General features: G+C 38.8%; 2 protein-coding genes across 2 annotated transcripts in view; both read right to left on the bottom strand.

The window, feature by feature from the left end:
• Positions 1-21214, bottom strand: part of LOC110079459 (calcium-activated chloride channel regulator 1) — a 46043-nt gene extending 24829 nt beyond the window's left edge. Inside the window, exons 1-9 of the mRNA XM_072997902.2 lie at positions 21014-21214; positions 20309-20449; positions 17529-17679; positions 15858-15966; positions 14726-14894; positions 11869-12090; positions 8076-8297; positions 3382-3559; positions 1-90 (exon numbers count right to left, since the gene is read on the bottom strand). The exon at positions 1-90 is cut by the window's left edge and continues 17 nt beyond it. Of these exons, the coding sequence (XP_072854003.2) occupies positions 1-90; positions 3382-3559; positions 8076-8297; positions 11869-12090; positions 14726-14894; positions 15858-15966; positions 17529-17679; positions 20309-20449; positions 21014-21214 (1483 nt within the window). The remainder of the gene's footprint in view (positions 91-3381; positions 3560-8075; positions 8298-11868; positions 12091-14725; positions 14895-15857; positions 15967-17528; positions 17680-20308; positions 20450-21013) is intronic.
• Positions 21215-23818: 2604 nt separating this feature from the next.
• The window catches only part of CLCA4 (chloride channel accessory 4), a 32574-nt gene continuing 29557 nt past the window's right edge, over positions 23819-26835 (bottom strand). Inside the window, exon 15 of the mRNA XM_072997900.2 lies at positions 23819-25911. Within this exon, the coding sequence (XP_072854001.2) occupies positions 25472-25911 (440 nt within the window). The 3' untranslated portion in view covers positions 23819-25471. The remainder of the gene's footprint in view (positions 25912-26835) is intronic.

Genomic DNA, 26835 nt, shown 5'->3' with positions numbered 1-26835 from the left:
TGATGTTTCCATTTCCTGATGAAATAGCACTGAAAGCGTCTATGAGGCCATTAGAGTCCAAACTATCTGTAGCAGAAAATTTCAAGCCTCCTGAAACATGATTGGAAGACTAATTAAAATAACATACCATTTGAAAAACAAACAAACGTATAATGCATCTTCCTCTTCTGTTTGGCATCCAGCAGGGGTTACACATAGCTGATTGTTTCAATGGTTTTGTTTTTTGTTTTGTTTTGTGTGTTGGAAACTGTTGGAAGCACTGAGAAATCCATTACTATGGAAAGGTATATCTGACATAGATCTGAAATAAAATTGTTTTCCTTTGAAAAGTATGGGGTAAAATGACTCTGCTTTTTCCTCAGTTTCTTTAAAACAGACTTCTATAGTTGTCTAGACAGAGCTTGCATCACAAAGGAGGGACCCAATAATGGAATGTTGGCTTCTTAATGCTTCAAGATTGGTTTTATGTGTGCGTGTTTATCTATTTTTCTATAGATACAGATATAGCTATCCACAGAGAAACAGATACACACACGTATTATTATTTATTTAAAATATTTTTACCTTGCCTTTCTCCTAAAAATGGACACAAGGTAGCTTAACAAGATTTAAAAATGCAACGTTAAAATGTAAAAATAGTAAATTATTCAATAGAAAGAATAACATCATGTTTAAAATATTAGATAAAAGCATTTCTAAAAACAGATTTAGAAGCAACAAAGTACAGTATTGTTTATAGACCTCCCCTGATGATTTTTACACCCAAGCAGGTTCAAAAGGGAGACACGGTCCTTGAGATAGCTTCAACTCAAGCGGTTTAGGGTTTTATGGGTTAAAACCAACACTTTGAATAGTGCCCAGAAATGAATCAGCAGCCAGTGGAGGGTATAACCAGGGGGTTTATAGATGTAATTGTCCAATGGCTGTCTTAAGTTATAAAATACTGCAAGATACCAGTTTGAGCACAACAGAACAAACAAGTTCTGAAAAGTATAAAACTCTCTGTGGCTGTATCAGCATGTTCATTTATTTAATTTATTTCAGTCATGGAATAAGAAACAAACCAACTTTTTAAAAAAGCAGCAAATGCAGCAGTCACCCTTAATCCATAAAACTGTAAATATATTAATTACTGTAGATAAAAGTGTAATTATATATATATATATATATATGGATTAAGGGTGACTGTTGCATTTGCTGCTTTTTTAAAAACTTGGTTTGTTTATTATTCCATGACTGAAATCCTACTGCTCAGCATAGGAAGTTACACTAGAATCGGCCCACTGATTCAGTGTGATTTGTTGAGTCACCTTCTCTGTAAGGTCTATTGATTTGAATGGGTCTACTCTAGTTGTCATTTACTATGCAAAAGTAAATGTTAACTAGAGTAGAATCATCTGAATCAATGGAACTCATGAAGGAGTTGATTCAGCAAATCCACATTGATTCCATGGACTTTAGTACAATTTACTATACAAGAAACAGGATTTCAGCCAATACTGTAATGTAATCCAAGTTTTGCTGTAAAATAAGGTAGCAACATGGGTGAGGCCAAAAGTGCATATTGAGTTAAATGCATCAAACTGAACCAATCACATATTGGGCGGGATATAAATAAATAAATAAATAAATAAATAAATAAATAAATAAATAAATAAATAAATAAATAAATAAATAATTGTTTCTTTGTTTGTTTTATTTATATGTTACCTTTCTCCCAATAAAGGAACAATATTACTGTAAAAGGAACAGAGTTTAAAACATAATAAACAAAATGTTAAAAAAATTAAACTATATACTAATTAAAATACAATTGAATAAATAAAAGCAAAAAAACTAACTCTAAGAAGGCATTCAGGGATTCTTCCTCTTCTAATTTGTGCCTCCATTCTCTGTTTTTTTGTTTTCTATGTCTGTCTGAATTGTCAACTTCTTTGGATGGAAATTTGTCATACAAGGGCATCATATGCATACTTTCTCTATGTATCCCTCCTTCCTCCCTTCTGCACACATGTATGTGTGATATACATGGATTTCTCCATGCGCACATACAATTCAATACTGATTGCAGAGCAAGAATATGGAAAATGTCAACTGTTGTGCTCCGGGGAGGCATTCAGGACACACTGTTCCCTTCCCCTGCTACACTCATTTCACAATAACAGAATGTGATTTTTATTTGCTTTGCATCCAATTACAGGACATCAGAGGGAGTGTATAAATTCTGAACAGAGAAATTATAACTCAAATGGCCGCATGTGTGCAATGGGGCTGATTGTGCTCTCAGTCTAGTCATCTGGAGCATTAATGAAAACAATAAGGAATAGGCACTGTGTTTACAAATGATGCTCTTCACATTGCTGCCAGCCAAATAAATATGTGAAAAGAGCATTGCTAGCATTTGTCTACCTAAGATGCTTACAAGAACTCTGTTTTGTGATACGAAATACAAGCATCCGACAGCAGCACCTGCTCAGACCATATTAATGGGGATAGAAGGACAAAGAACCTCATATAGAAAGATTATGGACAAAACAAACAAGATGGACATTGCATACAGGGAAGTAACTTTGAAGGGTGGCCTGGGACTTTGTAGCAATGAGGGATGAGACTTTTATGGTTTAATGAAAGAAAGAAAAAAACCATGAAAGAGGCTATTTTGTGTTTTTTTTCTTTTTCTTTTCATTTTCATGTTCTTTGACTAGCAAAAGCGAGCCTCTAAAGCACAAATAATCTATTTTAACAAGAGGGGAACACAAACTTTCTGTGTTCTTTTGTGTTTCCCTCTTTCATTTTACCTTTTCAATCACCCAAGAAATTTTTCATTGAGTTGTGCTGAAATGATTGCTGACAGCAGCCAACCAAAATATGTTATTTTGCTATTTTCCTTGTGTGTGTGAGTGCCCTCTCAGTTTGATTGTGTTTTTTAAATGGTTATTTCTTTAATTAACTATGCACTTATTCTTTAAAGGCGTGATTTTTTTTGTTGGGGATTTTTGGGGGGAGAGTTCTGCTTTGTGGTGTTGGTGGTTGGTTGTACTGTTGCCTGCTTTTGGAGCAAATGAATTCTCTGTTGCCTTACCTCTTTTTCTTTCTTTCTTTTTTTTCTTTTTGGAAAGTTTTAATGGGTCTTTCAGGGCCTTTTTTGCACCAGTGCCAGAGAACATAAATGAGAAGAAATGAAATGGGACCATTTATTTTTGATAAATGGTCCTTTCATGTTAAACGAAAGGAACACTGCACAAAAAACATAAAAATGAAACAAAAATGAAAGCTTTCACCAAACACATCCTTAGTAGCAGCAGCAACGATTTTATGAGAATTCACTAGTATCATCTAGCATAGGGATTAAGATTCTGATATTCTCTTTGTTTCACTTACCTGTCATATCTGCCAACTTTTCAAGATCTTCGGCAGCACTTGGTCCCAAAGCAATGGTATGAATTATAGAACCACTATTTGTAACTTCAGTAAAACAAGAGCTTATGCTTCCATCTTCTCCATCTGTCAAAAGTACAATTTCACAGCCTTCTGTACTTGAATATTTATTCAAAAATACCTATGTGAAAAAGGACATTCACAATATTAAATCGCCCATAGTGGCCTTGGTAGCCAGATGGGTGGTATTAAAAAAAAATCAAATAAATAAATAAATAAATATATTTTAGCAGCATTACTAAAAGAAATAATGTTAGAGCATGTATAGAAATCTTGCTGGTGCTCTTATTTTATCAAAGCACTCTGCTGAGAATTCATTAACCTCTGTAAGATGCCTTGCCTCTGGTGTAAGAACAAGACTAGTCCTCTTCCTAAATATTTAATATTTAAATTGATATCTCCACGTGTTGTACAAAATGTCTCAGCACAGAACTGGTGTCGTTTCCCATTGTGAAGCTGCGCAGCGTGCAGCAAGCACAGAAGGACTAGCTGACTGATCAAAAGGATGCAACAGCCCATCCATTGCATCCCCTCTTTAAGACATCCAGGCAACAAGGAAGCTATTATAATAGTTTCCCACAATTTGCACAGAAGTAAGTCTTGCAAATCAGCCTCAGGAGCAGTGAACAAACCTCACCATTTCACAGGTAAGAGGAAAAGTTTCTCATTCTTCCATGCAGGAACAAGTCAAGCAAAAGGTTTACATTCCTAGCGGGAATTGCGGGAATTATTTGGAGCTCAGCTTTGTTTGGAGCTCTGTAGAAGAAATAAACATTTCTGTAAAACTAGGGAAACATGATGGCTTGGGCCATGAAATATGGGCAAATTAACTGCCTACTTGTAATAGTGCAATGGTTGGTGAGTGTTGTTGTCATGTGCCCTCAAGTCGCTGCTGACTTATGGTGGCCCTATTAATAAGGGATTTCCAAAATGTCCTGCCCTTAACAGCCTTGCTCAGCTGCTGTAGGTCTGAGCCCATGACTTCCTTTAGTGAGTCAGGTCATCTCATATTTGGTCTTCCTCTTTTCCTGCTGCCTTCAACTTTTCCCAGCATTATTGTCTTTTCCAGAGAACCCTGCCTTTTCATGATGTGCCCAAAATAGGACAGCCTCAGTTTCAACATTTTTACCTGCAGAAATACTTCAGGTTGGATTTGATCTATGGCCCACTTGTTGGTCTTTCTGGCAATCCAGAGTATCCACAAAGTTTTTCCTCCAGCACCACATTTTAAATGACTCAATTTTATCCATGTCAGCTTTCTTATTGTCCAGCTTTCATATCCGTGCATAGTAATTGGAAATACAAAAATGTGGATTATCATGGTCTTGGCTGAACACCAGCCATTTCTCACTCCATATAAGGTAAAATACTTTTTTTGCAACACCTTGACCATCACTTTGCTTCCATGGCAAGTTAAAGCAATGGTCCTGTAGTTACACACTCCTTGGCATCTCCGGTCTTAGAGATTGGAATGTACAGTATATCGCAGAAGTTAGTAACCCCCCCTTACATTTCATAAATATTTTAGTATATCTTTCCATATGACAACACTGAAGAAATGACACTTGGCTACAATGTAAAGCAGTGAGTATACAGCTTGCATAACAGTGTAAATGTGCTGTCCCCTCAAAATAATGAAACACACAGCCAATAATGTCTAAAATTCTGGGAACAAAAGTGAGTCCTAGCGGTTTAGACATTAATGGCTGTGTGTTGCATTATTTTGAGGGGACAGCACATTTACACTGTTATATAAACTGTATACTCACTGCTTTACATTGTAGCCAAGTGTCATTTTTTCAGTGTTGCCACGTGAAAAGATATACTAAAACATTTATGAAATGGGAGGGGGTGTACTCATTTCTGTGGTATACTGTATATTGGGCATTTCCAGTCTGTGGGCCGTTCTTTTGTTTTCCATATTGGCATATTCTGGTTACATTTTTGACAGATTCAGTTTCTGTGACTTGAAACAGTTCTATTGGTATTCCATCCACCCCTGGTAACTTATTTCTTCCTAGTGCTTTCAGAGCAGCTTTCACATCACTTTCTAGAACTGCAGATTCTTCATCACAGCAATCCTTTTCAAATGAGTCTCATCTTTTCATCTTTTCTGTGCAGGTCTTCAGTATACTGTTCCTACCTTCTCTATATTTTCCCCTGGTGAGATAGAGATCTTCCCTGTTGATCATTCAGCATTCTTAATTTAGGATTAAATTTCCCTATGATCTCTTGGATCTTCTGGAAGAGATACCTAGTTTTTCTCCTTTTGCTATTCTCCTCTATTTATTTGTACTGGATATTGTAATAGTTCTCTTTGTCTCTACACAACAGTTACTGAAGAACTGTGTCCAGGATTCTGACCCTACTTCTGTAATCTTTTACTTTTGCTTCTTTTCTGTCCTTTGAAATTTTAAGTGTTTCTTCTGTCAGCCATCTAGGTTTTTCTTTTCTTTTTACTTCAGGAATTGTGTTTTGCTTTCTTCCCTGATAATATTTCTACTTTTGTTCCACAGTTCTTCTGGTTCAAAGTCAATTGAGTTTAGTGATGCAAATCTGTTTCTTGTGTGGACTTTAAATTCATCAGAAATGTTTAGATTATATATTGGCACTACAATTCTTTTAGTGGTCCCCCCCAGCTTTACTCTAATATTGGATATTAACAGTTTATGATCAGTACCACAAACCACTCCTGGTCTTGTTTTGGCACAGAGAATACAGTTTCTCCATCTTCTGCTTCCAGACTATTTGGTTTCTATATTGACCATATGAGTTGTTCTCCTGCTTCATTTGTATCGCTTAGGCCAAATTTTCCAACAACATTTGGTTCTGCTTTGTTTCCTATTTTTGTGTTCCAGTTGGCTATGATATCATGTCTTGTTTTAATGTGTGATCAATTTCCTATTGAATACTTGCATAAAAGCTTTCAAGTTCATCTTCTTCAGTATTAGTATTTGAAGCATAGAACTGAATGGTGGTTATGTAGATAGGTTTTCCACAGTCTGATTGATATTAATTGTTCAGATCTTGCATTATAGCCACTAACTGCCCATGCTACAACTTGCCTCAATATTAGAGCTACTCCAGAGCAGAATCCTTTCTAGTAGTTTGAATGGAAATATCCCACTCCAGTCCACTACAGTTTGTTGAAGCTAAGCACTGCAATGTTTATATGCTCCATTTCTTGCTTTACAGTTTCCAGTTTACCTTGGTTCATATTTCTCACATTCTGTGTTCCAATTGTATATGTTGTACAGCTTCAGATTTCCTTTGGTGAGAGGAATGCAGTATAATTTACTATAATTGAGAATGTAACCACATATGATATTTCTGTACTTTAAAGTTTACAGTAGAAGTAGGGGCAGCCTTTTAAAGAAATCTGCACTGAGTTATTCTAATCTACTCTCTAACTTCACTACAATTGCCATAACTAGATTATTAGCTTTACGTGTCTTTAGAACGCATTTTCTCATATGGTGGAAGGTTTTGTTTGATTTTCCTCATTTATTTGTTTTGCATTTAGCATACTTTGCTTGCATTGATCACCAGAAGGCAAACAGAGGTTTAATTTGTAAGCCTGATCCATAAGCATCAAGAAATCCCTGTTGTGTGAGAGAAAATGGGTTAACAGAACGCATATTTCCCTTAATGTTTAATCTGAGCCAGAGTCTGCTTCAATAGGTGGTGAGAATGGCACTCACTCTGGGCTGAAAGGTCTGTGAACTTCATATCTGAGAAGAGATATATGTCAGGTTGCACTTTGGGAGTCTATTGGAAATGCTCATGATATTACTGATGGAAAATGACGCTATGCTCCTGTTATTCTGTGACCTTTTAATTTAAAATATTAAATAGCTCTTTAGGAGGAGCAGTGGTGGTCTTAGATCTACCAAAGGTAAAGGTGAGTTTTGTTATTTTCAGCGGTTGCCACTGAGAAACGATTCAAAGGGGAATAAAGCTCAAACAGCATAAAACATCTAAACAAGACAAGCATAAATGCAGACACAAAAATGAGGGGGTTAATACCCCCCTCTTGTATTTAATACTCCTTCACTAACCCAAATTCTGCAGTCTCAGCAGCATTTCTGAACCTAGAACACTTTTTATTGCTGCTGCAAATTAATCTTCTGGTAGGAAGAGGCAAGCCTGATTTTTTTTTCTTTTTTTAAAGAAACAAATTGATAGGCATGGCTTTGCTGTTTGGCTGTTGACTTTAGGAGCATTCTGGCACAGTGATTAAACAGTAATACCGAACTGAGTTTGAACTTGGGCTCAGGTAGCCAACTCAGCCTTCCATCCCTCTGAAGTCAGTAAATTGAGCACCCAGCTTGCTGGGGGGTGGGGGCAAAATGTAGGCTGCATATTTAAATCGCAAACTGCCCAGAAAGTTCTTTAAGTGCTATGGGACACCACATAAGCAGCACACTTCACTTCACTTTTCGCTTTAACAGAAATCAAGCTAAATGGATAGAACTTGAATATCAGTTTCCTTTCCATAAATATTCCCCTCAAGGGGAAAAATGTTCTTCCAAACCAATCTTAGATGCTTCAAAAATACACCTCAACATAGTCTGGGTAGATAATATGTCTAAATTGAAAAACAGGAATACAAATATTGGGAAATAGTTCTCTTTCACCTTAAATCCTTGGCGCACTCCACTACATACGCTAGTTCCTCCTCCTGCTGAGGTAGGCAAATAGGCTCTGAGATCTTCACGCACGGCGTCATCAGTGATCTGTTTCAACCAAGTCCGCACTGTTGCTGCACCGTTGAATGTCACAATTCCAACCCAAGACCCTGCTTCAATAATCTGTAGGAGGAATAGATCTGCAGCCTGCTTCAGTCGAGCAATGCGTTGCTGTTATGTGAAAAAAGGGATAAAGGAGAATTATATTGCCGTCAAAGTCATTTATTGTTGGGCGTCATCTTGGATAAGAAGCCATCTTTTGAGTATTCTCAAAAAAAGCAACATAATTTTAAATTATATTAGAAAGCAAGGAGCCTGTGGCTTCTTGCCCGACTTCTGGCGAAACAGGATTCCCTGATTCAGTTATCAACTTATCATCATCATCATAGAACTGCAGAGCAGGATGGGACCCTGTGAATCATGGAGTTCTGGCCCTGTCAAGGAGGCACAGTGGGGAACTAAACTCCCAACCACCTAAACCTCTGAGTTATCCAGCAGTTCATCTTCATGACAGACGGCTACCAGTGTCAAATACTGCTGAGGCAGGAGTTTTATTTTGAAGAGGTAAGCAGTCATTTTCAATCGTACGTACTGTCTTTTTGTTTCTTTTTTGGCTACTATGAGACCCAATAACTAGCCGGCTCTCTAGCCTATGAGCAAGAGCAATTGCTGGGGTGGACTTTTGCCCCTGGTGGTTTTGGAGAGTTTAGTGGAGAAACTGAAGTGGGGGGGGGATGATATCAAAGATTGGTGCTCTGGTAACTTCACTAGTATAGATTTGACTCTGTGCATACTCACAGAGAAAGCATAATATTCCCTGGCATGTGGAAAGTCAATTCTGCTTGTAACTTATGATAAAGCAATCATTGCATAGGGTATTGACTGTTGCCTGGAAACAGAAGAGGTTATTTTTGAAAAGAAGCAATTTTTCTAAAACACCAGCAGCAAATAATGTCTCTTCACCTTTTGATGAAATACAGCCAACAAAAGTGCATGAATGTTTACATTCCTGTGAATAATTTGGTTGTAAAGAGCAGAAGGGAGAAGGGTCAAGAAACTGGGAAACAGGGGGATCATGGACTCTGGTGGTCTTTTGGAAAATTCAGGCTTTGTACTCAGTGCCTGGAATGAGCTGGCTGAGAGAAAAGAGGGGTAATGCCCACCAATAATTGGAAGGGAGCAACGCTTGCCAGGCTGGCTCGTTCTTAGGTAGGGAGCTATTCGGGAAGATGATTTTCAGCTGAGTGGGAGGGGGGTGGCAGGAACTGCTCTTGACTTCATGAATGTTCAAGGAGATGTGATACCTGATTGGAAGAGCCTCTGGAAAAGTCCAGAAGCAAAAAAACTTTAGGCATAAAAATTGAGTCAGCAGTTATTTTATTGTCAAGCAGCACGGTCTCATTTGCAAAAAGAAACATAGTTGAATTGCACTTAGCACAATTTGAATCAATATATTTAAAAAAGAGATTGCATGATGCATAAGTAGCTCATTTTTTTAAAACAAGGAATTGGAGTGTGTATTTTTTTTTTTTTTTAAAGAAAGCGGGGTATTTTATTCTTTAGCCAGAGGGTTGTTTAATTTAACACAGTTGGTGTAAGAAGTTTCTGTTCTCACAGGACTGGGCACTGAGACAGAAGGGGACAGGGGACAAGGGACAGGGTGTCCCTGGTTGGAGTCCCTGCAGCTGTGGCGTGACCCTTGGACCCAGCCGAGAGGAGCCAGGCCTTTCCTTTGCTATCTAAAAGGAGCCTTTTATGTTTTGTGGGTGCGGTGGCATTTCTACCTCGCATGGTTGGCATAAAGGTCAAAGTGCTTAACCTTGTGGATTTTGAGGAACTCCCCAGAAGCACTGCTTAGTTGAGGTAAGACTAAGGTGTTTGGAAGGTGTCAGGCAGGAAGATTTCCCCAGCAATCACCCCATTTGGCCCTCCTGCTTTCACCCACACCAACCATTTAGTCACAATCAGTGTAGTGTGACTAAGTGGTTACTGAGGGGCCTTCCTAAGGCCCTGGAATTCTTGACAAGAAGGTATTTAAGCCTTCAACCCACAATATTTTCACAAGCAAAACACTTTTCTTTGAAACTGCTGTTTGCTCCAAAGAAGAATTCTAATCTGGTATGCTCAAGGACATCTAGTTTCACAGCCTGCCCCACAGGGATCGATGTGTAATCTTAATTCTTCCCAAACAGACAATTTAAAACTCAGTCCTAAATCTCAGTTGCAAGCATTCTGACCAGTTTATGTCCCAAATAACAAGGATACCTGCTGGTGGAGACTTTACTATGATGAAGACAATACAATACTATTGAGCAGATGGCCCTAGATTGTTTGCTGTTAGATATCTGTCACAGAAATGTGAAAAATATCCAGCGGAACATACTCAGTCAAAATAATGGCTGAAATCATCATGCATAGTTTACAGCTATAGAAGGGTGAGGATATCACTAACAGGAGGGTAATTTCTTGTAATCAAGGATTTCCTACTTCTGCCTCTTCTAACTCCTGTGTAAACCCTTTCATTGCATGGAAGCTGGGCAAGCTAGGGATGAAGGAGGAATTCATTCATTACAAAAAACAGTCCTGCCAGTTACTTTATCCAGCAATATTTTTGGTAATTAAATATTTCCTCCTTCCATTTTGCAACTCCCACAACTTTCATGCAATGAAACAGATTATTCACAAATTGGAAACCCTACGGGAGGAAAGAGGAAATCTTTAATTACCTCAAATATACCTTTCCTGGTGACTTCATCTCCTTTCCACGTGACTTCATCTCCTTTCCACACACATGGTTTATATCAACAGGAATTAAGGCAATGTACACTTTATTAAAGGGGACGTGGTGGCGCTGCGAGTTAAACCGCAGAAGCCTCTGTGCTGCAAGGTCAGAAGACCAGCAGTTGTAAGACTGAAACCATGCAATGGAGTGAGCTCCTGTCGCTTGTCCCAGCTCCTGCCAACCTAGCAGTTCGAAAGCATGTAAAAATGTGAGTAGATACATAGGTACCACCTTTGTGGGAAGGTAATGGCGTTCCATGTTTAGTTGCGCTGGCCACATGACCACGGAAACTGTCTTCAGGCAAATGCTGGCTCTATGGCTTGGAAACGGGGATGAGCACTGCACCCTAGAGTCAGACACGACTGGACTAAATGTCAAGGGGAACCTTTACTGTTGGAATCCGGCTCCAACAACCTGTGGTGATGGGAGAGATCCCTGAAAGGTTCCGGAGGGAGAGACCTCTGAAATAAGGGAGACTGCAGTCGAATTAACAGTTTGAATGCGTGCTCAGGATCATCGGCTGAAGTTGCTGTTCCAATGGCTCTCTGATCACTGTCCTGTGATCGCTCTCTGTGATAACAGCTCCCTCAATGATGCCTGGCACCTCCTTTTATTCTCTTACAGGTTACATAACATTAACTGTCAGGTTTACATGAGCCAATAGGGCGTTCTGCCCAGTAACACACCATATTACATCACATGAGGATATCAACGTGGTTCATACAACATGGACATTAACATGACAAGAAATACATTTATATGTTTAGCTATGGTGTACAAGAAATATGTTTAGCTATGGCGTACATTTCCAGGTACATTCCCACACTTTATCTTTACACTTTATTATGCTTCCCCTGTGTTGACATCTGTTTTTAAAATTGACCTGAATTTCATCATCTGGGGAAAACCTAATTCTATGAAGATATTTCTTCCACAAATCTGCGTAGCAGATAGACTTACCCCAATCATGCTTCCAGAAACATCAAGTACCAGGCACAGGACCCTGTCCTGTGTTTGCAGGAAGGAGACAGTAGGGGCAGGAGGAGGTGTATTCATGGGAGGCGAAAGGCTGATGTCAGTAGAATTCATAATAACTTCCCATGTGCTTCTGTAGTCGCAGAACTTGTTCTGCATATTTGCTGCAATAGCATTATGGCTATTCTTGTCACAGAACTCAATGACCTAAATAAAATGGCAGAAGAAGAGGTGAAAATCACAGCTCATTAGCAATTCCAATGCAATGATAATTATTCCTACCTTATAATAAATATGGTGGTGCATATGTAGAAATAGTTTGTCAGATATGCCTCCTTCAAAAGGCTACAGAGGCTGTATTGATTTTAAAGTCTGGGCATATTTTTCCCTTCACCTCACAAACATTTAATTATAACTGAACTATCCTAATTTAGAAACTGCTATGAATGACCCCAGAAAACTGCTTCTCAGCCTATGAACTAGTATTATTAGATAGTAATTAGTCAGTACTGTACATATACCAGATAATACTATATATACCAGAAAGTTGTGGTTTTGGTACCTAGCTGTAGGGCCAGAGGTTGGGAGTTCGATTCTCCAGTATCTGTCCGACGAGTACAGCCAGCCTGTGTGGCCTTGGGCCAAGCTACACAGTCCCAGGCACACCCAGAGGAAGGGAATGGTGAATTATCTCTTGAGTATTCTCTACCTAGAAAACCCTGAAAAGGGTTGTCATAAGGCAGAACTGACTTGATAGCACATAGTTATTGTTATAAATGCCAGGAGTAGAACCCTTTGGCCCTCCAGATGGTTTCCACCCGGCATAGACAACAGTGATGGACTATAGGAATTGCAGGTTGATATATCCAGAGAACCTTGGGTAGAGTGGGCGGCATATAAGTTAAGTTAAAATACACTAAGACCAAGCTCATTTCTTTAAGAACTGCTCCATGTGTGGCAAATTTGCACAGGCACATGGAAGTTTTAAATCAACAAAACCTAAAATAAAAAAAATTAAAAAAATAAAAAAGAGTCCAAGGAGACCAAAACAGTCCAATGAAAAACTGAGCATGCTGACTGGCAACAGAATGCTGACTGGTTGTTTGGGAGGCAGTGAAGGAGGACTGAAAACTGGCAGGAGAAAGAGAATGGAGTGTTTGGATTGTCATTACTTTGGCTTGGTTTGGTTTTTATTTATTTATTTATTTATTTATTTATTTATTTATTTATTTATTTATTTATTTATTTATTTATTTATTTATTTATTTAATTAATTAATTAATTAATTATTTAATTAATTAATTAATTAATTAATTAATTAATTAATTGATATCCCGCCTATCTGGTCTTGCAACCACTCTAGGCGGCTTCCAAATACATAAAATAACATGTAAATATAACAAATAAGAGATTATTACATCAAATAACAAGTTCTACAAGATGGAAAAGGGAAAACAAAAAATAACAAAAAATAAACAAAGAAGAAAAAATCAAATATTATCCCACTTTCCCACTATGGACAGGACTTTATGTGACCAACGGAGTTCAAGATTAACAATTCAACAGAAGCCATCCACACTAATATGTTGTTACAAGTCCAGATTGTAACATATGCAAGCTAGTTCCTGCTGTTTCATCATGTTATAGTGTCTCACTTCCTTCAACTTTTAGAAGGGAAAGTATAGCAGTGGAATCTCACAGCTGCCATTACCCTTGGGACAACTCTCCCATTTAAGACAAGCCAAGAAAAAAAAAGAGGAAATGTAGCTTTGAAGACTAGGACTTAAGGCTGTACTTTCACTGATGGAACTCCTTGTGACAAAAGAATTTGGAGTCAGGGATGCCCCCTGTCTACTGCACCCTCTTGTTCAACCTCAAAAGCGGCTCTAGAGGGCTGGGAATCCCTTCAGCAAGCAAGATGGGAGATAAACTTTATATAACATCATGATTTTGAACTAACCTGCTGAATACTTGTTCTGTGCTCTAAAGTCACAGCTACCTTTAGCTAATAGAGCTTTCAAGGTATGTGAGATACAGCATTTAAAGAGCACCTTGACCATTGCCACCCACCCACCCCTCAGTGGGTTTCTATGGTTAAGCAGGGATCTGCTGAGTCCTACTCCTGAGTGCACAGGACCACTTCAGGATATTGGCAAATTAAAACGGAAACTCAGAGAAAGTGATTTAAAAAAAAAAAAATTCATTGGGGGATCACAGAAGTGCTGCCTCGTAAATAGGAACTAAATGATTTTAAAAGAAGACTGAAAGAACTAAAGCAGCAGTACAGAAAAAGTGAGGAAAAGGAGCAAGAAAGTAGTAAAAAATCCCATCAAAAATGAAAGTGATAAGAGAAGTAAGGATGAAAAGGAAAATGTCAGAAGGAGCTAGGCAGAAATATATGTGTAAAAGTAAAGAAAGAAGATAGATATACCTGTACAGTTGTTATTTTATAGCCATTATTTAATATTTGTGAGAAAAGAATCAACAAAATCTTGGGGTAGTATAGCATAGCATAGATAAAATCATATTTACCCTTGCATTCTTGAACAATATGTAAAATACATGTTGCAGTTTTCTAAGTTTTATTTACTTAACATTAATTGTGGTTGTTGTGGGTTTTTCGGGCTCTTTGGCTGTGTTTTGAAGGTTGTTCTTCCTAACATTTCACCAGTCTCTGTGGCTGGCATCAGAGTGCTGTCCTCTTAAGATGCCGGCCACAGAGACTGACGAAACGTTAGGAAGAACAACCTTCAGAACATGGCCAAAGAGCCTGAAAAACCCACAACAATCATTAGATCCCGACCGTGAAAGCCTTTGCGAATACAACATTCATTGTACTTACTGAAGAGAGACTTTGCATGTACATTATAGATGCTGGAGATGTTTGAGTTTTGTCTGGAATAAATTGGCATCCAGCTTCATAAAGTTGAGTACGGTGTTCAACTTTGCATTTTCTGATTTTTCCTGTTTTTTCTTGGAATATATATTGACCAGTGACAGCTGCTGAGCATCTAAACAGTATTAGAAACAAGAATGGTTAGCCAGCAAAAAAAAATTTAAAAAATTAAGAACTCATCATACACGGAAGTACTGTAGATTGTTCTGTGCTGATCTGGGTAAAACAAAACATGTCCATCAGGACTTACGGTAATAAATGGCTAATCACATTGCTATACATTGGCTACAGTGATGCAAACTCAGACCATTCAGTCCATTTGCGAGTCCAGACAAGAGCAGAATCCCTGAAACAAATGCTGAAAGGTAAATTACTGCTTCTGTAAGTCCCACTGATGGAATGGGTCTACCTAAGTTAGGAATAGCAATCAAATTCAGGGCACGGAGCGTGTCATACCACTACAGCTAAAATGAGATTGAGTTGCGGCAATCTCTTTATTCCTAGAACGCCAGAGATATACTGTTCACAGAACAGTAACAGATGGAGATAATACAGTCATGACGAAATGACATAAAAGTTGTTGGTGAAGGTGAACCTTCTTATGGAAGCAGTTACTGAGGCCTTGTTCTGCCACTAATCAACAACTGCATATGAAAATCAGGGGATTGTTCACTTTGCATGGATTTACAAGAGCTGTCAGAAGGATCCTTGCTGCAATAATGACATCCCCTGATTTTGACACCAATTGCTATTATTTCTACTGACAGCTGATTCTTGTCTGTTTGAAAACTTGCTGTCCCAGTGAGTGCTCAGGAGCCAGTGAGATTCTAATACAAGTCTTTAAACTCAAATGTCTGTGAGTCAAACTAGGCAATAAAGCCAAAGTGTATGAGAGATAGATGAGGAACGTAGGGAACACCTCTGCAAAAAACAAAAAAACAACCATCCTCTCCATATAAGACCAAAGCAGTGCCTAATCCCCTGGACAACGACCGTTCACACCCAAAGTAACAAGCCCAATACAAATATGGTCAGTAAAACATTCATATCAGCAGATGATACACTTTTAGAATAGTACCTGGTTGCTTCAGCCTGGTTTTCCCCAGTATTGTAGAAAGGTGCATTATTGTTATATTCATCAAAGACACCCCACCTGAGATGGGCCCACTCGTGGACAAAGACTCTACCTGTGGAAAAGTAGAAAAACCCAGTTGTTACATTTATTAAGTAACAGCTCGCCGTTTACTCAAAAAGATCTAAAATAAAAGTCGAAATGGTGTGCACCCACACCAGAAACACGGCAGCTATAACAGGAATGACCAGCTTTTTGGTACATGTCTCCTATGCCTATAACGGTTGTGCGCTGAGTGAATTTGGGAAGATGGAGCTATAATTGTAATGTTTGAGTTAACAGATGCATTTTTAGTTCTCTGGAGACATAGAAAATCCATCATTATTGGTGTGAAGATAAGGCGTGGTAAACAGCAGGACAATGCATCTCTGAGAAGAATGCTTTAATCCCAATCAGAGCCTGATGTCTAAAGTGAAGGATAGCTGATATCTTCCCTCACATTTCACATACAGAAGCTGAACAAAGTACCTCAGAAGGCATGGGGAATGAAGCTATGTCTTGTAGGGATGGGATTTTCAAAACTGAAGGACTCCTCCCAGACCCATAATTTTCAGGAAATCCCCCAGGCCAAATTATGGGATTAAGAGCCCTCCAACTGGCAAGAAGTAGATCATGCCCCTTGCCTCTATACTGTTTGCACATCACTTCTTCAAACCATTAGAAAAGTGTCCAGCTGCACCCTGGGAGTCGTGAGGTTTCCCTGAAAATTGCAAAGGTGCCTCCGGGAATGTTAAACCCCCCAGAGTATATGGAGAGAGCTTTCTCTGGAATTCATTCCCTCATGCACCTTTCAAAGGCGCATGGAATGCTCGCAACTCCCATGGTGCAATTGGGCACTTTTCTAATGGTTGCAAGAAATGGTGTGGGAGGTGAGGGGGCTGCTTTACCTCCTGCTGGTTTGAGGTCTCCCAGACTCACAATTGGGTCTGAGGGATTCCCACCAAATCATGGGTCTGGGAGTCCTTTAATTCTAAAAATCCCATTCCTAATGCCTAGTGACAAGTCTGTCTTCTAACCTCTTACCACAACTCCTCACCAACAGAACTGGGCACATGAAACAGGTAACTTAATCTCTTTTATGGTAGACCTGACTTCAACAACACACAGCTTGGTACAGTAATTAAGCATGGGAATTTTGTATTTCTTGGACTGAATGGAGCTGGAAGGGGCTAAATTCCATAGGAACTGCAAGGAATGAGGGGAGTGGTGGTAGTTTTTTTAGATTAACCTTGAACTGAGGCTAATGGGCAGAGGCACTGCCAGTTCCTTAAATCTTTGCTGATCCTGCTTAGCCTCTCCCAGCCAATTTCTTTCTTCCTCACATGCAGATGATGATTGTCAGATCTTTCATTCTTCACCCGAGTTTAACTGAAAACTCCTGTGAGGACTTTGATTTCTGGCTGGGGGAAATTCCTGCAGTATTCTGGGAATTAAAATCCAAGAAATATGAAAGTCCCTTGCCTCACAGTAATTGTGCTGAAGCTACAGAATAGCTTAAAGTTGTACTAGTGAACGTCAAATGACAATCAAACTAATTCCTATGTAGACATAAGACATTACCAAATAGAAGCCACTCATTGTTTCTCAGGGCACTGAATACGGATCATCAGATACTACCTCGTGATCCATAAACATCATGCAAACTGTCGTTTGTCAGGAAGTTAGATGTGAAATGGATGTATCGCCCCTGTTCCCCACACCCTCCATACTGCAAGGTGTAGGGATCATCTCCGTATTTCAGGTAAGGATCGGCGACGATGACATCAGCCTAAAGAAAGACAGGAACTGGTTTAAAAACCACTAAGAAGAAAAATTATAGTTTTGTTATGACTTTTGCATGGAAACTTTTGCTGAGGCAAGATCCCCTAGATTTTTATTATACAGTAGGACTTCAGTTTGCAGTATTCATTACAGCAGGAGTGGGACAATGGTGGGTTTTCAACCCTAAACCAGCTAGAATCTCATCCTATTTTTCAGATGCTGGGAATGTTTATATGTCCATGGGATATTGGAGTTATGTGCTGTCAAGTCACCTCCAATTTATAAGGACGCTAAGGATTAACCGTCTCCAAAATGTCCAGTCCCCAACAGCTCTGTTCAGCAATTGCAAACTCAAATCTATGGCTTCCTTGATGGAGTCAATCCATCGTATACTTGGTCTTCCTCTTTTCCTGCTGCCTTCCACCTTTCCCAGCATTATTGTCTTTTCCAGAAAATCTTGCCTGCTCATTATGTGCTCAAAGTAGCACAGCCTCTATTTCCACATTTCTAGAGAGAGTTCAGGCTTGATTTGATCTAGGACCCACTTGTTTGTCTTTCTGGCTGACCAGAGTATCCACAAAGCTCTCCTCCAGCACCACATTTCAAATAAATCAAATTTTTTCCCAGTCATCTTTTTTAACTGTCCAGCGTTCACATCAATACATGGGATTGGGAATACAAGAGTGTGGATTATCTTGGTCTTAGTCTCCAGTGATGCATCCTTAACACTTTATGACATTTTCTAATTCCTTCATTTCTGCCTTCCTGAGTCTCAGTCTCCTTCTGATTTCTTGGCTACAATCTCCATTTAGATTGACTGAACCAAAGTACAGAAAATCTTTAACAATTTCAATTTCCTCATTGTCAGTATTAAGGTCACATAGTTCTTTTATACTGTAGTCATGATTTTTGTTTTCCTAATGTTCAACTGCAGTCTGACTTTGGCACTTCCTTCTTTCACTTTCAGTAAAAATCATTCCAAGTCTTTCTGTCAGTAAGATGGTGTCATCTGCATATCTTAAATTATTGATGTTTCTTCCACCAGTTTTCACCCCTCCTTCATCTGAATCTAGTCTGACTTTCCATATGATAATATTCTTTGTATAGATTGGATGGATGAGGGGATAAATTGCACCTTTGTCTGACACCTTTGCCTATAGGAAACCATTCTATCTCTCCATTTTCTGTCCTAGTGGTAGTTTTTTGTCCACAATATAAGTTGTGTATCATGAACATTAAGTGTTGAGCCACATTTATGGAAGATCCATGGGATGTAACAGCCATAATCCTGTGCAGGTTGAGTTAAACATAAACTACATTGTATTCAGTTTGGCTTCTCCATAAGTAAGTGCACATATGATTACAGTCTAATTTGTAAATATGTATGTATATATAGTTGCAGAGTAAAAACAAAAGAAGACTATGCAGGTTCCTTAAGGGTGGCAGCAATCCAACAACCATTTTCTAAGAGTGGCTATCAAAATACTTTCTGTAAATTCAGAATCAGGATTTCAATGGAGCACTCCTTCTCCATTGCATACTTCAGCAAAACAAAGCAAAGTGTGCTGCTTATGTACCGCCTCATAATGCTTAAAGCTCTCTCTGGGTGGTTTACAATTTAATTATGAGGTGGGTACTCAATTTACTGACTTCAGAAGGATGGAAGGCTCGAACTCAGGGCATGAGGAGAGTTTTGACTGCAGTACTGCAGTTTAACCACTGCACCATGGGGCTCAGCAACTGGTGGCATTTGAAAACACAAACACCATTCTGAATGTGGAGGTTTATATCATATGCTGTCAAGATGTGTTCAACTTGTAGTGAACCTAATAGGGTTTTCAAGGTATGTGAGGTATTTAAGGAGTGGTTTTGCAAGCATCAGCCCCCAATGAGTTTCTACGGCTGATGCTTGAGGCCTAGTCCATCGCTTTGTCCACTACAATACAATGGCATCTATGACCAATAGCCATTAGTAAAACTGGCCTCTGTCAATTTGCCTTAGGAATCTTACTTTAAAGCCATCATCACACTGAAAGGATGTGAAACTGTGTACAACGCAATTCTGTGCATTTATTGAGATATAAGTCCCACTGAATTCAAAATATAGGAGTTACAATTGATTGGATAACAGACCCATTTTGTAACTTTTGCTCCTATTTTTTTAAAATCACATTTACAGAAAGCACTTTTCCTGGAAACCTCCAAGACTAGAAATACTTTTTTAAAGGAGGGGACTCACAAATAGCCCTGAGAACCACAAAAGAGACCATATAGGGCCACTATATGGGTGGCAGGTCACTCATCCTAGTACAATGCTTCTGGCTGAACCTGAAGGACACACTTGGGTGTTTCAGCCGACAGCCATGGCAAAAGCCATCCCCATAATTTTTTTTTCTTATGTCTCTTCTTTTAAAGCCAATATCCCATTGCTAAGAACATTGAACTGTGTACAGCTGAATTCTATATACTTTTCCTGAGAAGACTGTCTCACGAGTCGACATTCAAAGGATTTTAGTACCATTGAATACATACTGGATCAGAACACCGTTTAATGTGGAGCAGGGAATGAGGTTATTCCAATATTTCTAAAAATAGCCCATGTACATTTAATAACTTGATGTATGCTCCAGACTTACTTTATCATAGGATTCTGTGGTAACTCTTTTATACTCAGGCTTGGGTGCCCACGTCAAAGGAACAATTACTTTCACAGTCTTGAAATAAAACCTTTGTTTTGTAGCACTGAAGAGGTAAGGAGAAGCCTCTGTAACCATGTCCTCAAAAGAAAAAGAAAGAACATTTTATGAGAATTGTGTTTTGGTCTGTGGTAGTTAATATAGTATTGGCATTTTCCTGAAAGTCAAGCAAACCAAAATAGAAATGAGAGCTTGAACAAAGTTACTTTTTGGGACTACAGCTTCCAGAATCTCCTAGCCAGCACGGCTACTGTATTACTATTACAAAGGCATGCCTGTTGTAGCAGCAAAGAACAGATTGTGCAGTGGCTTAAATCCTAAAATATTATCATAGTGCTAACAGCTTTGATCCTACTTTGCACAGGAATTTCACTTCACATGTACCTACACTTGAAACAGAGTATTGTAGGGAAAAAATGGCTAATTAACAAACTGAAGGGACAAAAATCACTCCACAGTGCAATATTTGGTTTCTGATCCCATTAGTACATTTAATGATCCTCCAAGGGCAGGGATATTTTCAGTAACAGCCTTAAATATATATCTCTGATTACAGAACAGAGATTCTGATTACAGAACTGATTTTTCTCAAATGCCATAATTTGTTACATTTATTTGTTAATATATTATAAATATTTATCTTACCTTGATATTATTCAGGATTTTGTCGTCTTCAGGTAGTCCAGGGTTTATCGCAATAACAATATCTTCGAACCCACCATTGTTGAGCTTGATCATCGTCCCTGTAACCCCATTTCCTAACACCAACACTGTTAAAAGAAGCCACCGGAGAAGCCCAGTTTTTCTCTGTGCACAGTGATCCAGCTGTCCAAAATTGTGGCACATCATTTTAATTGCCAAAAATAATGGTGCACAGGGCTTCCTTATACACGAGCTTATATATCTGCACACAGAGAAAATCCCTAGGATGTTTTATTACTGGAGAATGTTCTATCAAGGAAAATAATCTGAGAATGTTAATTGTCCCTTTGGTTACATGTTAACAAACTGGAAAAAATCTTTCAAGACATAAACGAATCTTATACTTCCTTGTTCTGCATGACCTGAGGTCCAGAGGTTACCAAAGGTTGGACCTGAAGTGAATCACAGCAGCGGACTAACATTTCTTATTTGCTTTAAAGTGCCCAGAAAAAAGGATATGTGTCTTGAACCAGGTGGATGCCCTTGAGATTATGGTTGGTGACATAGTGGCCAAAATTCTATTACATACTGTAGTTATGTCTTCAGAAGACTAACTCAAAGTGGCTTCTCGCTGCTGGTAAATGAGCCTCCACTTTTCTGCTACGTGCCAAAAAAATCTAAGTGGGGACTCTTTAATTAGCAGGCAAGAAGCCATTGCATATTAATCCATTTGCCTTCTACAGACATAATTCAGCAACAGGAGATGGACCATTAAATTTGTAGTAAAGTTAGAATAAGTTGATTCTTTTAATACTGTTTATAGCACTTGTAGGACTAAACGAGATATAATTACTAATTCCCAGTTAGTTCATTACATGGTTGCAATGGTGTAAACTGCCATGGCGGATTGTCATTAGTTAATATGTTGCTGCCGGTATCCCATCTTGTACAGTAGTCATGTGAGTTGATATGCAAGTGGCGACACATTAACTAACAGCAATTAACCACAGAAGTTTACACCTTCTGCACATATGCCAGTGTCATTAATCACATGGTGAAAAACAACAAGAAAATGGAAGTAGCCCAAATGGCTCCTTGCTCATGGAGAAAAAATCAAAAGAGAAAATGGCACTCCTTCCCAAAAGAAATCAAAACAAAACAGAAATGACAGATTCTGCCATGCACATCCATACTCTTTTATAAAACAAACACAGTGACATTTGTTTTTGCAAACATTTATATTGCTGTATTTTCCACAGACGTGCATGCTAATTTTCCTATATACCGTAGAAAGATGAAAATGAAACTGCAACGCTTTTTCCTGATGAACTAGTTACATTTTTAAACTGTATCTACAGTGAGTGAACAAAGGATTAGTTTAATTTGCTCAGTTCCAAACTGGCTAAACACTGAATAAACAGAATGGTTCAAAGAGGAGAAATGTATTGAAGTAAACCTCCCCTGAGCAAGGATACACTCCCAGGTGAGACTGCAATGTAACAGTGTGAGTCAGGAATGCTAAAAGATGATCAGGACTGACCTCAAGACATGGCCGTAAAAGGCTGCCCACGTTCATCTAAATCAAGGTGCACAATACTGACAATAACTATTTGAAGTATAAGACAGAAAATCCCAGGAATTTATTCCCCGTTCTTAACAATACAAATGCAAAAGCTATTTTTTTCCATGCCCTTTTATGACAACTGATATCAGCCTGAGGTGTGTGCTTCACACTGCCTAAGGGTAGGGTAGCCCTGAGAGTGGTACCACCAAAATATAATGAATGACAAAGGATGGGCATTGAAATACATCAATGGCTTCTCGACGCCTAATTTCAGAATGGCGATCTGTTGTTGCAATGTGTGTGCGATATGCTTTTGAGGACGCAAAGTCCATAATTGAAGTGGGCTCCTTTAGGATTGACCAATGAACATTTATTTATTTATTTATTTATTTATTTTATTGGACTTATATACCGCCCCATAGCACTACAAGCACTCTCCGGGCGGTTTACAATTTTTAATTATACAGGCTACACATTGCCCCCCCGCAAGCTGGGTACTCATTTTACCGACCTCGGAAGGATGGAAGGCTGAGTCAACCTTGAGCCGCTACCTGGGATTTGAACCCCAGGTCGTGAGCACAGTTTTAGCTGCAGTACAGCGTTTTAACCACTGCGCCACGAGGCTCTTCACATTGTGAAGGATGGAGAGAAATCTGAACCATGCTCTTTATAATCATGTTTCATGTTGTATCTTCTTGTGCTTTGTTTCCAGACTGATCTGCATTCCCTCTTGCTTCTTTCTTTCTGAGATGCAGCAGGCACCAGAAATACAAATGGCAAGGAAGAAACCTAGTCACTGTAGAGTGAAAGAATACTAGCTGTTGCTGCACCAGTTAGTCATAGAATAAGGCAAAATATGATGTATGTTGCTCTGCAGCTTCCCAGGTCAAAAATCTAAACTTTTAAAAATGCTGTGAAATAACCTTCCCTAATTTCTAAGTGTGGTACTCAGTGTAGTGTGGTGGGTTGAGTGACGGACTAAGAATCAGGAGACCTAGATTCGAATCTCCACTTGGCCATGGAGTCATTGGAAGTTGGCAATGATAAAACCACTCCTGAAATATCTCATTTAATGTGAAAGCCTTGTTAGGGTTACCATAAGTCAGAGACAGCGCATAGAACACAGAAACACTTTCTAAGTATGGATATCACTGGTCTCCCCACCCCCACCCCCATGGAATACAGTCATGGTATCTCATACTCATGAACAGGAGGCTCTTTTTTGTTTTAAGAAGACTGATATAATATAAAATGTAATTCTGCTCTCTGGGTAAACAGTACATTTTATGGTAGTCCAGAATAGCTACCATTCCAGTAGATGAGCACAAAAAAGAAAACAGTTTTGAGATTAGTTTCATTTATTTGAATTTTAAAGCCTATAAAAATGAACAATAAGAAGTGTACAAAGTGAACCAATAATTTTCCTTTTCTATATCTCAGTTCTTTTAGAAATCCCCAACAACAACTATCTACCCAGTTGTGAAGCCAAGCAACACAATCTGAATTCAATGTCCTTTGTTTCCCAGGGAGTCATCCTTTGTGAGATATACTGAGAGTTAAAACCAAGGAGACTTCAATGTTCTTGAAGATGTAACAGTGCTGGACCCATTTAATTAATTCCAGATATAAAAACGGGCCCTAATGCATGCCCCCCAAAAGGAGTGTATTGTGTATATATACTCATGTGAACTGCAGCAGAAATATGTACTGAGAAAGTTAAGCAACTATAGGAGAACTTTGGTGTTTGGTAGAGGGATAAACTGTTTCTGGGTAGTAGCTGTTTGGTTGTTAACTGGTAGGACCAAGTGTTTATTAGGCAGGTTTGTACTGACAGGGAGGATCCATATTGTACAATTCTGACTGGAGAGTTGCAAATATTTTTCAAGGTGCCTAAAACACTGTGATTAAAGCCAAAGAGAGGAGATGGCAGATGAAGAGACTAGGCAGTGCAAAGTCCCTACAACAGAGAACTTTGATCTGTGGGACAGAAGAAAGCAGCTAGTGGTGAGCCCTAGGATTTGAACGCAAATTATTGAAGTGGTGGTCTGCATAGGATATGGAGGTGATGACTCCATTAAAAGGAGCCCTCAAGAAAGCCACAGGCCCCTAAGTGAGTGAAGAGCTGAGCCTAGAGCATCCAAAGAAAAGGGCAGAGCTACCCAGTCCCAGTCACCATTGGGGCCAAGCGAGTACAGACTGACCATTGAGCTCCTTCTTATGAGTTAAGTAGAGTCTGGCAAAGAAATTGGCTTTTGATACAGTAGAGAGTAAAATTGAGCAACATGCTAAGCAGTAGTTCAAAAAACAGCATTAATAATTATTGCTCTCTTATTATATAAGGAATGTAGATAACTGAATAGACATATTGAATATACTAATACTTGCCTGAACTAAATATATGTTTATTTCTTTAAAAAATGTTTTTTCCTATAACTATGCACATCTACTGAAGGCAGAATTAGGGATTCTTTTATAATGGTTGCAGTATAGCTACTGAGGATGGCCAATAGTGAAGAAGTCTGAACACAAGCTGTTCTGCCACACAGAGTTTGCTACATTCCTGGGACCTGGCTTTCCTAACCTGTGGGCACACCTTTCAGCCCTCTTCTTCACTCTGTCAGAGCGGGAAATGGGTAAAAGAGAAGTGTATCTGAATGAACAGAATGGGAGGAGCTGTACCACAAGTGTAGGTGGATTTGGCAACCGTTGTTACACATCTTACAATGAAATAGATCTTGCTTTTACTTTGTACATGATCAGAGCAGATACAATTTTAAATACATGGATTTTGTGCTGTCACAGGTATTTCAACCACAAATATGTGGATGCTCATTCACTATTACATGGGAAGCCATTTTGTCCATAGTCATAACTAGCAGTGTTATCACATTCCTGTTTCATAATGTCCGGGTTTTTTTCTTGCATAAAAGGCATACTGTTATGCCAACAATAGCACAGATAATAACTGCAGCAACGCACACTATAATTAGAACTATGGCAACAGTATTTAACCCATTATGAGCATCATTAGTTTCAGCAGGAAATGTAGTGTGGTGGTCACTTGTGGCTGGACTAGGGGTAGTGGGCAACGTCGCAAGAAGAACAGCCCTTGCTATATTAGATGCTTGTCCAATGTTGTTGCTGTTATCAATGGCACGAATGGCAAAGTAGAGTATGGTGTCATTTTCTTTTGTGACATTTTCAGGCTTATACTGGAAGTATTGTTTGACCCCAGCAATTTCAGGTATCAAATTAGATGTATTCAGGGAAGTGGCATTAGTAAAGTTATATCTTAATTCCAAGAGGCTTTCACTCATTTTGATTTCATATCTTTCAGCTGCAAAACAAACAAACAAAAAAAGACAACATATGTGTATTAGAATAGATGTATTCAACTATGATTTGAAACTAAGAGCGATACAACAGAGCCTGCCCATTTCAAGCATGTTGCTGTTTGAGCAGAAGGACATGATGTCTTTTAGATTCTATGGAGAAGCCAACAAAACTGGCTGCTAACCTCTATGGCTGGAGGATTCTTTTAGTACTTCTGTTCCACTTATGCTGTAGTTGCAGATTCTCTGTCTAGGAGTCCAAAGCTAAACCAGGTATAGCAAAAGCAAACCCTTTCTTCCCTGTAATAGAAGCACTTTAAGGACCAAAGACATCTTCATCCAAAACAGAAACCAGGAGGACTAGGTTTTTTCTTTAAGAGTCAATGAACAATTCATGATTATTTGTGTTATAAATGCTACAAACAATTAGGCAAAAAAAACCCCAACTAACTATGCTTCATGTATAATAAGTAAAGAATGAAATAAAAATTCATGTGCACAGTTTTCTCTTTCCAAATATAAATGTTTCTTAGATGTTAAAATTAAAAATAGGGTTGTTTTCATTGTGTGACAGAAAATATTCTGTAATACATGTTTCTGGACTATGATTTTTGAGGTGATCTGTCAGCCACTAGATTCCCACCACCACCACCACATCAATCACTGGTATGCAAACAGTCTCCTGTTACTTTTTCTATCCTTGCTGTGTACCGCTTATCTTAATTTTTTGTATCATCAGTCTAAAGGTTTCCAGTAAATGGTTGCTGTGGGTTTTTCAGGCTCTTTGGTCGTGTTCTTAAGGTTGTTCTTCCTAACGTTTCGCCAGTCTCTATGCCTGGCATCTTCAGAGGACAGGAGTCAGAACTTTGTGCTCTGATGCAGTTTGTTTGGATAGTTGAGTATTTATAGCTGTGGTTTTTGTCCTTTTC

The sequence above is a fragment of the Pogona vitticeps genome, chromosome 4, assembly GCF_051106095.1.
Source record: "Pogona vitticeps strain Pit_001003342236 chromosome 4, PviZW2.1, whole genome shotgun sequence".
Classification (NCBI taxonomy): domain Eukaryota; kingdom Metazoa; phylum Chordata; class Lepidosauria; order Squamata; family Agamidae; genus Pogona; species Pogona vitticeps.
Note: the sequence above shows the minus strand (reverse complement) of the source record. Positions and strands in the feature narration are given on the sequence as shown.